The 14,985-nt window shown below is 49.5% G+C and overlaps 1 protein-coding gene across 2 annotated transcripts in view; it reads right to left on the bottom strand.

Annotated features, from left to right (window-relative positions):
- PLCD1 (phospholipase C delta 1) overlaps window positions 1-14,985 on the bottom strand; it is a 65,358-nt gene that overhangs the window by 20,978 nt on the left and 29,395 nt on the right. For both annotated transcript variants that reach the window (XM_083579549.1, XM_083579548.1), the window contains exons 2-3: window positions 12,674-12,838; window positions 78-306 (exon numbers count right to left, since the gene is read on the bottom strand). In XM_083579549.1, the coding sequence (XP_083435675.1) occupies window positions 78-306; window positions 12,674-12,838 (394 nt within the window). The remainder of the gene's footprint in view (window positions 1-77; window positions 307-12,673; window positions 12,839-14,985) is intronic.

Genomic DNA, 14,985 nt, shown 5'->3' with positions numbered 1-14,985 from the left:
CAGCTTACAACTGGATATAAATGCAATAAACAAATGCATACTAGTGATAATATTTCTGGAACGAAACAAAAGGATACTGTTGTAATTTCTGCCGCTGGCTCATGGAGTTGCTCTTGGCGATGATCTTGGCCAGGCCTGCCACCCAGTGATTGGCATCGGCTTCAGAGCCAGCTATGAGGTCCAGGTTCTTCCTGTGGTCTTTGAAGATGATGGAAAAGCAGCGGTGCTCGGGTATATCCTTGCAGTATCTTTCCATCCCTTCCGTCCTGTGGCCTGCCCTGACGTCTTGGATATCCTCAATGGAAACTGCAGGAACAAACAGGTCGCTTTTTTGTTATCAAAAGTGAGCTAAGAGCCCAGACTTATCTGCATTTTGCAGAGGAGCCAAGCAACAATTTCCAGCACTCCGATTCGCTCTTTTCCCACACTGTCTTAACCCAAGTACCTGCTTTTTAAAAAGGTTCTAAAGGGACCCCTGACCGTTAGGTCCAGTCGCGGACGACTCTGGGGTTGCACACTCATCTCACTTTATTGGCCAAGGGAGCCGGCGTGCAGCTTCCGGGCATGTGGCCAGCATGACTAAGCCGCTTCTGGCGAACCAGAGCAGCGCATAGAAATGCCATTTACCTTCCCGCCGGAGCGGTACCTATTTATCTACTTGCACTTTGATGTGCTTTCGAACTGCTAGGTTGGCAGGAGCTGTGACTGAGCAACGGGAGCTCACCCTGTCGTGGGGATTCAAACCGCTGACCTTCTGATCGGCAAGTCCTAGGCTCTGTGGTTTAACCCACAGTGCCACCCGCATCCCTAAAACGGTTCTAGCACCTTTCTATTAAGACCAAAAGAAGAAGAAAAAGTAAAAGGAGATGTAAGGGATTAAACAAAAGATACAGAGTATCCCCTTTCACTGGGCTCAAACCATCAACCTTCTGGTTAATAGCCAAACACACTGACCCATTGCACCACAACTGTAGGGTTAAAAATACACTTGCCATCCAACAAATCAGGACTTCGGTGATGGGAAAATGATGGGAAATGCACAAGAAAGTTGAGGATAATGTTTGCTTGGCACAACCTCCCTTCCTACAAATCAGAATGAGTGCTGCGTAAACAGCCGATGCCATCTAACTTCCCTGTAAACTTTGTGGAAACAAACCAGGATGAATGCTGGGGGAACAAGTTGCGTGGAATGGACTGGTTATTTATTAACCAGTCATTCTGATTTGTTTGTGAGGCGGTTCTACAATTGCCTGTAAAGCAATTGTTATCTCGCACTTTCCGGTGGACTTTTGCCTCACTTTCCTTGCCACAAAAGGGGGCTTTTCAGAGGACGAAATCCACTTTAAATGCGTGAACTGAAGCCGCTGGTGCGCCACTGAGTCCCCAACCTGCAAAATAGCAAGCGTCTGGAACCGGTTTGGGTTCCTCATTGCAGTTTGAAAACAAGCCGACATGTGTTCCCACAAGGAAGCAGAGAACGGCTCCCTATAGACCTGTTTTCACACTTCTGCTTCTCATATGAAGTAGGAGCGTGGGGCGCATGTGAGATGCACACTGTGGTTCCTAGAGCTATCAGTCGCAAGAAGACATTTCAGAGAAAGGGGATCAACTGGCTAGCACAAACAATGCGGTACAAAATGACTTGGGATAGGTGAGCATTAGAGGTTTAAAATGCAGCGAAATCGTTCCCCTCACCCCTGGTTTTCAAGTCGTGCTTTTAAAGGTAAAGGTACCCCTGACTGTTAGGTTCAGTCGCAGATGACTCTGGGGTTGCGCGCTCTTCTCGCTCTATAGGCCGAGGGAGCCAGCGTTTGTCCGCAGACAGTTTTGCCGGGTCATGTGGCCAGCATGACCAAGCTGCTTCTGGTGAACCAGAGCAGCGCACAGAAACGCCGTTTACCTTCCCGCCGGAGCGGTACCTATTTATCTACTTGCACTTTTGACATGCTTTTGAGCTGCTAGGTGGGCAGGAGCTGGGACCGAACAACGGGAGCTCACCCCATCGCGGGGATTCGAACTGCCGACCTTCTGATCGGCAAGCCCTAGGCTCTGTGGTTTAGGCCACAGCGCCACCCGTGTCCCACGTTGCTTTTACGTTGCTGTAAACGCCAGAGAAGAGGCAAGGATGTCGTCGCCCATTCTGCAGTACCTGATTTCTTTCCCTGCATCTGCAACCCCACAACTCCTATTTCATGGAGTTGCCATCTGGGCATGTGCAACAGCTGTCCCAAGTGTACACACCTCAGCTCAGCCCACCTCAGATTTGCATTGGAAAGTGGTTTGAGCGAAAACAAATCAAACAGCCGTATTTCTCAAGCGCCTTCAGAACGCATACATTGTATGCGCTCGGCTTCAAACACCAGCAGCGGGAACACACTGGAGTCAGAGTGAGCAGTACTGTGTACACAGCCTGAGCTAGCCCCGTGTAGGATGAAAGCTTCAGTGCAGGCTTCCTCAACCTCGGCCCTCCAGGTGTTTTGAGACTACAATTCCCAGCATCCCTGACCACTGGTTCTGCTAGCTAAGGATCATGGGAGTCGTAGGCCAAAAACATCTGGAGGGTCGAGGTTGAGGAAGCCTGCTTTAGTGTGAGGACAATCACACATGCCCTTCTTCACCATTCAGTGAAGGGATCTCTTTTGGAGGGAAATCATAGCTTGCTGATTGAGCACAGAAGTCACAGGTTCGAATCCTGACATCTCCTGCTAGAGGGGTTATGTACAAAGGTGAGGGGCAGTGGCAGAGGAAGCCTCTCGGGCACCTGGGGCGAACCACCCATAGGGACGGCAGGGGGGCACAGCACCCACAGGGACAGGACGCGTGGTGCCCATAAGGACAGCACAGGGCACACAGTACCCATAGGGTTGGGAGGCACGGTGCCCATAGGGAGAGATGGGATGAGATGTGTGGCACCCATAGGAATGAGACAGGGCATGCAGCGCCATCAGGAAAGGACGGCATGGGGTGCGTGGCACCCGTAGGGACAAGGCACACCGCGGGGCCTCAGCTGCCCGACAGCTGGGGGTGAGGCAGTGGGCGGACAGTGCAGAGCCTGCGGGCGCCCAAGACGCGCAGCTCGGGCGTGCTGCAGGCCCTGCAGTGAGTGCCACCTGCCATTTTGTCAACCCCGTCAGGGTGACACCCAGGGCAGGCCACACACCCTGCACCCACCTTCCTACGCCCCTGGTGATGGGAAAGACTTCTGGCTGAGGCCGTGAAGAGCCGCTGCCAGTTGGGAGTAGGCAATGTTGGCCTAGGTGGACAGTTAGTCTCACCGGATGTGAGGCAGATTCCTACGAAATGTACAAAGAGAGGCCCTTATCCCGCTCCCTCGCCAGCTGCAACATTGGCACGAAATTTGCACATGTAGGCCGGAAAAAAACCCTGCTAGATCAGGCTAATGGTCCACCTAGCATCCTGTTTTTGCATTTTCCAAACAAATGCCCCATTGTTAAGTCCCATAGCTGGACGTGAGCATAAGAGCACTCTCCACTCCTGTGGTTTCCAGCATCTGGAATTCAGAAGCTTTGCTGCCTCCGCCATTTTAGCCTTCTCCTCCATGAATTCGTCCAATCCTCTTTTTAAAGACTTCCAAATTGGTGGCCCTCGCTGCCTCCCGAGGCAGCCGGCTCCAGAGTTTAATTGTGCGCTGCACAAAGAAGTACTGTCTTTTATCACCACACCTCTCAGCGGTGAATCCCACGCTTTAGAGAGACGTATGAAGCATTTGTTCGCGAGAGCAAAGTAACAAGGCCCCTCCAAAATCACAGCATGATTTGTAACAGCCGGCTGCAGCGAGGGAGATAAGACTACAACGCAGACTACAGCGCATTATCTCACTAAACCACAGGCCTACAATGACTCCTAAGATATATCTGGGCAGCTGAGATGAGATAGAAACTGCAAAAGGATCTTTTCTCCACAGGCAACTTGTAAAGCCTAAAGGGAGACCCTTATCAGTCATCCTTCTGTGTGAAAAGATTCAGTGAGGGGGAACCACCAGTTCTGGTGTTCTTCTGACCTCCCTGGATTGGAAAGGGGCTGGCTTCACCCCAGTCAGTCTTTCCCAACCTGGTGCCCTTCAGATGTTTTGGACTACAACTCCCATCAGTCCCAGCCTGATGGGAGTTGTAGTCTGAATCATATGAAGGACACCAAGCTGAGAAAGGCTGGCATATAAGGACAAAGGGAAAATATCCATTGGACCTTTCTGAGGCCATGTCCGGCCTCTACATTTAAAGCAGTATCACACTACTTGGCTTCTCCCAAAGCATCCTGGGAAACGTAGTTTGTGAAGAGTGCTGAAGGTTTCTTGCCCCCTTTCTCTCTAATATATTTTGGATCAGATCTTCCAGAGCACATCCAAAAAAAACACCAAACAAACCAGAATCACATGCCCCCAAAATCAACCAAAACCCGGTCCCACTTTTACTGTATGTGAATGATGCAACCTTATTATCACTGAGAAGGATAGGTTTGAATTGTCTTCTACTCTCCTTGTTTTCTTACTGTGAAATTAACAAACTCTCTATAACTTAGGAGAAGACAAAAAATCTGGTAGTCTCTAAATCCCGGAAACTAGAGAAACTAGACACTCCTGCAGCCAATCAGAAGCCGTGTCTTGGTTTTCGAACAGTTCCGGAAGGCAAACAGACTCCCGGAACGCATTCTGTTCGAGAACCAAAGTATGACTGTAATAATGCCTAATAAAGCTTTGGAGAACAAAAGGGTGCTGAAGGGACAGCCCCTATTCCCCGCACAGAGCTACAATTCCCAGAGTTCCCTGGGAAGAGAGGTTCCATGTTAAACCACCTATGTGCCCCTTTTGTGGTTTAAACCACACTCGCACACACCTGCCCCACTTTACAGGGAACAAGTGACCTTCCGATTCACAGGCCTGTCAACCTGGAACTCGCAGGGGGCGGGGCTTACTCTGGTAGGTGGAGCCAGAGTGAATGCTGGGCGGAGCCTGAGCCTACACTGGGTGGAGACAACTAATCCTAGTTTTCTCCCCAGCCTCTTCTTCCCTGCCGAGTTCCATAAGGGCAACAGTGAGACTCATGAAAGAGGGAGCTGACAGCGACTTTCAGCCCCTTAGATTGGTTGCAAGGAAGAAGGTGGGCAGGTGGGGGCTGGCTGAAGTTGGTGGAGAAATGCCCTATTCATCCTAATCCACCAGCCTTTGCTGCAGCCAGCCACCATCCTTGTGCGCTTAAAGACATTTATACTGTAGATACTGAGCAGTTCTGTCTGTCATGGACTGCCTGGACACGGAGGAACAGTGGGAGGGATCTGCTGGGAACCCCCAATGAAGAAGGTTCAGAGCCCCGGGATTGGTGGTGGGACGATGATGAGTGGTCAGAGGGAGAAGAGGAAGAAAACGGGAAGGAGGAAGTGTCGGACGTTGAAGAGGTAACAGGGTTTAGTGAGCAGGGAGAGTCTGGGGCAGAGAGAAGTCCAGAATGAGAGGCAGAAGCTGAAGCAGGAGAGAAGGAGGCCAAGAGGCAGCGATGAGTTTGGCTGGTGAAGACTCACAGGTGTCTCCTCCGCCTGCTGTGACAAGCTCCCCTCTCCCCTGATCTCCCAGAACCAGAAGAGGCATGAAGCGGGAACAGCAAAGACAGGCATACAGGCACAGTGTCAGATTGCTTGGGGAAAGGAAGAGACATAGCCAGCTGTGGGGAGACGAGAACCTCTAGTCTCAGCAACTGATCCATGGGGCAAGACCTACCAAGGATGAGTTCCTGTGCTCATTGGGCCCGACACTCCACCAAGTCTGTGCAGATCCTGTTCTTGCTAATGAAGAGTTAACTCTACCTTGCACAGTGTGATTTACTGCTGGCTCCCTCCTGTCAATGATATTTCTGTTCTTTCCCCAGCTATTGAGTTTCCCACCCACCTCCGAATTTGATCCGGCAGTGGAAACAGCTAACAGACATTGTCATGGCAGGCTGGCATTTGAAACAGAGAAAGGCTTTGCTAGGCAGGACTGAGTGGCGTTGATAAATGCCAGCGATCAGAAAGCTCAGCAGGCAGACGGGTCCTGCATTCACAGATCACTTGAGCTTGGCATAACATGCTTCCATCAGCAAATGGGTTTTTTTGGAAACAGGGTTGTCAAGAGCTGAGCGAAGAATAGCTGATGGCTGCTCTCCCAGACACATTCACTTCTGGAAGCGAGAGCCGCTTCACACTCTGCAGACATCCCAAGCAGAAAAACATTTTCCCGCAGGAATGAACAAGCAGCCTGCTCAAAGGTTCTCACAAAGTTTTGGGCCAAAGTTCTATCAATGCCCAGGTTGCATAAGAACCCAAGAGCCCGGCTGTTGGGTCCGGTAGCCACTTCTTAAATGTAAAGGTAAAGGGACCCCTGACCATTAGGTTCAGTCGTGACCGACTCTGGGGTTGCAGTGCTCATCTCGCTTTATTAGCCGAGGGAGCCGGCGTACAGCTTCTGGGTCGTGTGGCCAGCATGACTAAGCCGCTTCTGGTGAACCAGAGCAGTGCACGGAAACGCCGTTTACCTTCCCGCTGGAGCGGTACCTATTTATCTACAGTGGTACCTCAGGTTACATACGCTTCAGGTTACACTCTCCGCTAACCCAGAAATAGTGCTACAGGTTAAGAACTTTGCTTCAGGAGAAGAACAGAAATCATGCTCCGGCGGCGCGGCAGCAGCAGGAGGCCCCATTAGCTAAAGTGGTGCTTCAGGTTAAGAACAGTTTCAGGTTAAGAACGGACCTCCGGAACGAATTAAGTACTTAATATGAGGTACCACTGTACTTGCACTTTGACGTGCTTTCGAACTGCTAGGTTGGCAGGAGCAGGGACCGAGCAACGGGAGCTCACCCCGTTGTGGGGATTCGAACCGCCGACCTTCCGATCGTCAAGTCCTAGGCTCTTTGGTTTAACCCACAGCGCCACCTGCGTCCCTAGCCACTTCTTAAATTCTTACAATTGTTATGACAGTTGTTCTTTAAAACAATGTAAAACTTAAACAGGGGTCACATCGATTACAATAAATTTCAGATCTGGGGCAGGCCGTCTGCCTAAAACAGATTTTATTCTTGCGCGTGAGAAGTTACGAAGGCCAAATACTTTCCCACCTCCGCAGTCCTGATTTGAAGAGAGCCACTTAACGTCTCTGTTCCCCCGTTTATGGATGTGGCGGTGCTGATAAGAACACGCTGAAAACCAGAATGACTGTGGGTGTTATTTCAGTGGGCAGCCCATCCCCACAATTGCTTTCCCATTCAGAGATATCTGTTAGGTCTGCGACTCCGATGGCGACACGGATAGCTCAAACCTCAGAGCTGTTATCCAGCCCGCAAATTAATCTTTCTCAGCCACTTCCTCAGCAAGCGGACGGAGGAATCGAGAAGCAAACTGGATAAGAGCTTTTTCTTTATTAAAAACAACAAGTTTTCCTACAAAAGAAACCTTTCATCCACTATGATGAAAGTGACAGTCTGTCGGTGCAGATAAGAAGTCTCCAGAAAGGCACCAGGGCAGAGAAGCTACTTCCTGGGGCTTTGGTTTGACGTATTTTGCCTGGGATGGAGTGTTAGACTTGCCCTGCATTTTTGCTGTGGCCCCTTTTTGTGCAATGACCACTCCCCGCATAAAACAGGGGGCGCCCTTTGTGTGGACGCGCGCAGCCCCTGGATCTGGAGCGGCTCCATAAGCACAGGCTTGGCTTCGCCTTCCCCCAGGTGGGATACCTGGAGGTCTCCGCCTACCTCAGTCAGTTGTCCAATCCCACCGGGGGGGGGGGGAATCATTGCCAAGGAGACCAGGCCAGGTAGGGGAGGGACTACCTGCCCACACAATAGAGGGAGGATCTTACCTGGGAATCCTCACTTGGCTCCAGAGCTTCTCCCACCCTACCCACCCTCAGTTAAGTCTTATTTTGCAGGTTAACTTTTCTCCACAGGTATGTGGGCGCTGCTACGTCAAGGTCGCTGTTGAAGGGCCAGAAAGGAATTCCCCTGCATTGGCAGGTTTTGCCTTTCCCGCAGCAAAACGTCACAACTTTGGCAGTATCAGGCCTTGGGCGGAATCCTTTAGTCTATCTTCCCTCTTTGCAGCGGCGACACCAGGGTTCCCCGTTCAAGGGGTTCCTGAGGGGAGGTTTTGACCGTACGCCGAGAGGTCATCATTGCTCTCCCCTGCAATGACCGCGTAACGGGGGCGGCTATCTCTGCTTGAACAGAGATAACGGAGGGATAACGCCCAATGCCTGAGCCAAGGTCTACCCACATCTGAAATATAATAAAGTTGTGGCCAATTTAATCCCATAGCACGTTATCTTGAGTCGTTATTCCACATGACGGGGGGGCTGCCCGGGGTCTGGGGGACTCCGCCTGTCCACGCAAATGTCGGCAGGGAAGCTACCCCATGGGGAAAGGTTGCTGCTGCTCGCTGTCCGCACAGGGTGGGACACCCACACAGCTTTGTGTGGTGTACACAAAAGGGTCCAACTTGTCTTTTGCCCAAGTCAGATCTCCCTGCCTGTAACAGACTGCTGGCTATTTCCAGTGCGCCCTTAGCTCTATGCACACACTGCGGATTCCTGGGTATGATAAAAAAAACCAGCAGCCAGACATAATCCATTGTTTTCTCTGCATCTAACGAATTAAACTGGACTGCTGCTCCCGCCAAGCTAGCCAGGACATTCTGCACAGCTTTAATCAGGCTGATTTTGTGCCCGGCATTTTCCTTATCCTGTCAAGTGTGAAAATTATTCTTTGAGCGTCTTCCTGCTCTCTAGCACTTCCCGGATGAAAACTTGTACCATCCCAAGGGCAACTTTGCATTGCTACATCCTCCTCGCCTATGACACCCTCACTGCAGACACACAGAGCTGGAAGGGACCTTAAGAGATTTTCTAGCCCAACCCCTCCTGCTCACTGCAGGATCTACAATGCATCCCAGTGCCTGGCATGAATTAGTTCAGTTGAACAAAGCTCACTAAACAAGTTAAAAGAAAAAAGCTGAATGACACCTGAAAGTAGTTCCCATAATTGCCAAGTAAACAAAAGGTGAATTAAGTTCATTTGGGGTAGGACATTGAATGTTTTCTAGTTCATCTTCACAGTCATTCTGCCCTCAGCAGGAGACCCAGGTTATTAGCTTTCATTTTTAAAAAAGGAAGTCAATCGGGAATCTATTAAGAAAGTTAGCAAGGAAACTGTGGAGGCAATTAAGCAGATATGGAGAATGCAAAAATGGGGAAATGGGTGGGGGAAAGGGACGGGGAGGAACTTGATTCGGTTCATTTTATTTGCACTTTGCAAAACAGTATGATGACTGAAACCCAGCCATCCGTCAAAATTCACACTGCAATGTCACTTTCCAGCCAAGTAATGTGTATACTTGGGGAAAATGTGCCTAATAATTCATAGATTAGTGAAAATAACATACAATATAGCATTACATTAGGGGAAATTGCTTTGTAGAAATGTGTTCATTAGGCAAAATTGCATACAAAGATGAATATATTAGCCAAAAATTTGCACCAAAATGCTGTTGAGGACTCTGAACAAAATGAAATCCATCTTTAGTAGGGAGGGGGAATGCAATGGAGTGTTGTGGAGGTGGGCATGGCTGGCTGGCACCCCGTAACAGAAGCACTGGCTTTAAAGGTCGTTTAGGCACATTTTTCTGCAGGCCCCACTTCTATGAATAAAATGTAAAAGGCAAGCATGGGAGCAAAATAGAGAATTTACCAAGGATAGCCAAATAAAGATTGTTCCTGGTAGTTGGAACATATGCATCTGTTTTGCTGAGGCTGCACACATGTGAAACTCACTGAGGTTTCCAAACATGTTTTTTATGCCAAGTAATCAAAAAGTCTTTTGGATATACAGTAGCTTCTGAGAGCTTTGATGGATCAAGTTAAAGGGAGCGGCAGATATTAAACAAATACCTTTGAGATGCTTTTACAGCATACACAATCACGAGACTGGCGCACAGATTATGAGCCTTAAAACTGAATGGAATAAATCCTTATTATCATTCCCTGCCTGAAACTTTGGAGAGCTGCTGGCAGTCAGTGTAGACAACACTGAGAAAAGAAGAAGAAGAAGAAGAAGAAGAAGAAGAAGAAGAAGAAGAAGAAGAAGAAGAAGAAGAAGAAGAAGAAGAATTTTATTATGTGCACTTTGCCCATCTGACTGGGTTGCCCCAGCTACTCTGGGTGGCTTCCAGCATATATAAAAACATAATAAAACATTAAACATTTTTAAAAAAAAAAACCTTCCCTATACAGGGATAGATGGATCATTCGTTTGATGATGCAATTTCCTATGTGATCTTTCCCTGAGAGGCGTGGGAACTGACAACTTGAAATATAGCCCTCCTATTTTGAAGAGGGAGGAAGAAAACCTTTCTTTTGAAGAAAAGGAGAGCTGGAATCCTTACACTTTGACTGTGAATCATGATTTATTTTTAGACTAAGAAAGCTGCATTTGCATTGTAACATTATGTGGGAATTTGCTTCTCAGGAAGCCCTCCCCTGCCTTGGTGCGCCTAATTTTGGCCGGGGCTTCGAAACAGCAAACAAACAGAAACAATTCCAGTAACAAGCAACTCCACAGAATACTTGAAAATCCAGTTTAGGTTGGACTCAAGAAAGCCTTTCATGTACTGTATGTGTCGGATTCCTGTTTCTTGCAACAGAAGAGATATTAAGGTTGGTTTCCTTTCCAAAGTCCCACACATACACACACACACACCCTTATTTGCTTTTAGCAGCTAGATGTTATCTAGGACTTTGTTTTCGCTTCAAGGCTGGGCACTAAATGAGCAGAGGGAACTGGGTGTTAACTGGAAAGTTAGCCAAGATTCTGTTGATATTTCTTAAGATTCAGGGCACTTCTGTGTGGCAGTTCATCGTGGGCTCGGGGGTCCTCCAGACAGGTGTCATTTTGCAGGTGTATTGGGCATCGTGTCATGGATGAAATACTAGCACATTCATGATGGGTTTATACTGGACTGTCCCCACATTATCCTGCTTTATTAGTTGTTCCGCGATGCTTCCCAAATGTTACTGCATCGTTGCCATAACAGGGCACTCTTGCACTAGGTAAGGTAAAGGTCAAGGACCCCTGGGTGGTTAAGTCCAGTCAAAGGCGACTATGGGGTTGTGGCGCTCATCTCGCTTTCAGGCTGAGGGAGCTGGCGTTTGTCCACAGACAGCTTTCCGGGTAGCCAGCATGACTAAACCACATCTGGCGCAACGGAACACCGTGACGGAAACCAGAGCTCACGGAAATGCTGTTTACCTTCCCACCGCAGTGGTACCTATTTATCTACTTGCACTGGTGTGCTTTCGAACTGCTAGGTTGGCAGGAGCTGGGACCGAGCAATGGGAAATCACCTCGTTATGGGGATTCAAACCGCCGACCTTCTGATCAGCAAGCCCAAGAGGCTCAGTGGTTTAAACCACAGCGCCACCCGCACCCCAACTCTTGCACTGCAGTGCAACAAAAACAGCAAACCCCCACATCCCGAAAACAGCAAGATTTAAGCAGGAAGCTATAGGATGTGCACTGGTTGGAAACGAAGCAGCGTGACCACCCCGAAACGGTAATGAAAGAGGGATTACAAATAACTGCTCCGTCAAGAGCAAAAATCACACAGTAAATGCACAGTAAAGGTAAAGGGACCCCTGACCATTAGGTCCAGTCATGGCCGACTCTGGGGTTGTGGCGCTCATCTCACTTTATTGGCCGAGGGAGCTGGCGTACAGCTTCCAGGTCATGTGGCCAGCATGACTAAGCCGCTTCTGGCGAACCAGAGCCGTGAATGGAAACGCCGTTTACCTTTTCGCCAGAGCAGTGCCTATTTATCTACTTGCATTTTGACGTGCTTTCGAACCGCTAGGTTGGCAGGAGCAGGGACCGAGGAACGGGAGCTCACCCCGTCGTGGGGATTTGAACCGCCGACCTTCCGATCGGCAAGTCCTAGGCTCTGTGGTTTAACCCACAGTGTCACTCGCGTCCCAAATGCACAGTAAAGAGGATATATATATTATCCATATGAGGGCATCCGTATGTCTTGAGGGACAATGGAGTGCACCTCTGGGGGTGAAGCAAAACCGCTGTATTTGCAGCACCCAAGTGACCTCTCCAGGGCAGAAGTCTGGGCAGTGTGTATGGAGGTCCTGGACTGGCCTCACTGATGTGGTTCAAAGGAAAGCAGAGCAATACGTTTGGCACCAGCTTGGCTGCAGGAGTTGCCAGAAGGAGGTGTACAATGCACCATCCAACCGTCTTAGGGACTCCACTCTGGATTTGTGTAGTGTTTACGTTTTAGCCTTTTCTTCTACCGAAGATATCCTGCAAGGCAGCAGCTGCACATCTAAACTAGCAAGCGCAAATTAGAGGCACATCTGTGCCCGATTTCGTCCTCTCTTTTTTGGTGTGTGTATGGCGTAGTCAGTTGCCAGCCTGGCATTGTGGGAAAATAAAATGGTAGCTGGACTCACTGCCAAACACTGCTGCTTGGGGTGATGTAACAGTGCAGTCCAAAGGGATCTACTGACAGAGGAGGGGGCTTACCTGAGTTCCTCTTGCCTAGGACCCGAATCTCCACCCACCCAGGAACCACCCCCTAACTACGTTTTGTTCATAGGCTGAACATACTGCATTAAAGATGGGTGCAGACTTACAGAGCTGCGATTCAGGAGACCTCAGCATCTTCTTGGACTCCTGCCAGATGGTCTTGCAGTCTTCCTGGAGTTTGTAGAACCTCTCTCTCCTCCAGGAGTTGGACTTGACCTTCAGCAGGTGGCCTCCACGCAGGAGAAACTTGAGGTCCTTGTCATCTTGCAGACCTAGGGGGCACCAGAAAGTAGGATAATTAGTGGGAGGGGCCATGGCTCAGTGGTACAGCACCTGCGTTGCACTCAGGAGGTCCTGGGTTCAATCCCCAGCATCTCCAGGTAGGGGTCGGAGCGCCCCCTGTCTGAAAGCCTACAGAGCCGCAGCCAGTTGATGAAGAGAACAAGGAGCTAGATGGCGCTTGGGAAAAGGCAGCTTCCAATGTTCTCATTGTGCACAAGACTCTTTTGGACCATTGTATGCACATAATCCCTGAGAAGACACCCTGGAAAAGACCCTGATGTTGGGAAAGATGGAGGGCACAAGGAGAAGGGGACGGCAGAGGACGAGATGGTTGGACAGTGTTCTCGAAGCTACCAGCATGAGTTTGACCAAACTGCGGGAGGCAGTGGAAGACAGGAGTGCCTGGCGTGCTCTGGTCCATGGGTCACGAAGAGTTGGACACGACTAAACGACTAAACAACAACAACAACAAATAGAATCATGGAATTGTAGAGGTGGAAGGGACCTCCAGAGTCATCTAGTCCAACCCCCTGCAATGCAGGAATCTCAGCCAAAGCATCCATGACAGATGGCCATCCAACCTCTGTTTAAAAACCTCCAGGGAAGGAGAGTCCATAACCTCCTGAAGGAGACTGTCGAACATGGTGCCCATGCAAAGGTGCCCAGAATCGCTATCCTTCCTATTGCAACGCCTCAGTGTGACTAAGACGGCATTCACACCAGATGTTTAAAGTACAGTGGTACCTTGGTTCTCAAACTTAATCCGTTCCGGAAGTCCGTTCCAAAACCAAAGCATTCCAAAACCAAGGCGTGCTTTCCCCCAGAAAGTAATGCAAAACAGAGATGGTTGGACAGTGTTCTCGAAGCAACCAGCATGATTTTGACCAAACTGCGGGAGGCAGTGGAAGACAGGAGTGCCTGGCGTGCTCTGGTCCAGGGGGTCACGAAGAGTCGGACACGACTAAACGACTAAACAACAACAACATGCACACAATCCCTGTTGCTACTGGTCTTTAGCTGTCTTTCAGGTGCCCGTAAGAACCTAAGCAGGCATTCTGGTGGCCCATCTCACCCAGCATCCTGAATCTCACGGTGCCCAGGCACTGATGGGAATCCCATGACAAGTATCCAGGGGCAGAACATCTGGAATCACTACAAAGCTATCCTCATGACCAGCAGCCATAGCTAGTGGACTATTAGTACAGGGGTAGCAATTCCGGGGTGTTGACTACCATATTTCCAGGGTGCCATTTAGAGATCACAGAATCATAGAGCTGGAAGGCACCACAGGGTCATCTAGTCCAACCCCCTGTAACGCAGGAAACTTTTGCCCAACCTCGAACCAGAGTTAGGAATCTCATGCTCTACTGAGCTATCTCGGCTGATGATGGATGGGAGGTCTCCCTCACTCCCCACCCAGAGCTTTTATGCCAGAGGTCAGCAAACTTTTTCAGCCGTGGACTGGTCCACCGTCCCTCAGACCATGCGGGGGGCCAGACTATATGGGGGGGGTTAACGAATTCCTATGCCCCACAAATAACCCAGAGATGCATTTTAAATAAAAGGACACAATCTAGTCATGTAAAAACACGCTGATTCCCGGACCGTCCATGGACTGGATTAAGAAGGCGATTGGGCCGCATCTGGCCCATGGGCCTTAGGTTGCCTACCCCTGTTTTATACCAGGGGTAGGCAAACTAAGGCCCGGGGGCTGGATCTGACTCAATCGCCTTCTAAATCCGGCCTGCAGACGGTCCGGGAATCAGCGTGTTTCTACATGAGTAGAATGTGTCCTTTTATTTAAAATGCATCTCTGGGTTATTTGTGGGGCCTGCTTGGTGTTTTTACATGAATAGAATGTGTGCTTTAATTCAAAATGCATCTCTGGGCTATTTGTGGGGCATAGGAATTCATTCATTTCCCCCAAAAAATATAGTCCGTCCCCCCAAAGGTCTGAGGGACAGTGGACCAGCCCCCTGCTGAAAAGTTTGCTGACCCCTGTTTTATACCATACTTGATGGATTATTCCTTGCATTCACCCCCACCGATGACTGAATCTCAGGTTCCACATGTCAAGCGACTATTGTTTCGAACAATTAAATGGGACTGAGTGCTAGATATGCCAGCCAAAGAAAGA

The sequence above is a fragment of the Podarcis filfolensis genome (genome assembly GCF_964270895.1).
Source record: "Podarcis filfolensis genome assembly, chromosome: 12".
Lineage (NCBI taxonomy): Eukaryota > Metazoa > Chordata > Lepidosauria > Squamata > Lacertidae > Podarcis > Podarcis filfolensis.
The sequence above is the reverse complement of the archived record's forward strand: the minus strand, read 5'-3'. Positions and strand labels throughout refer to the sequence as shown.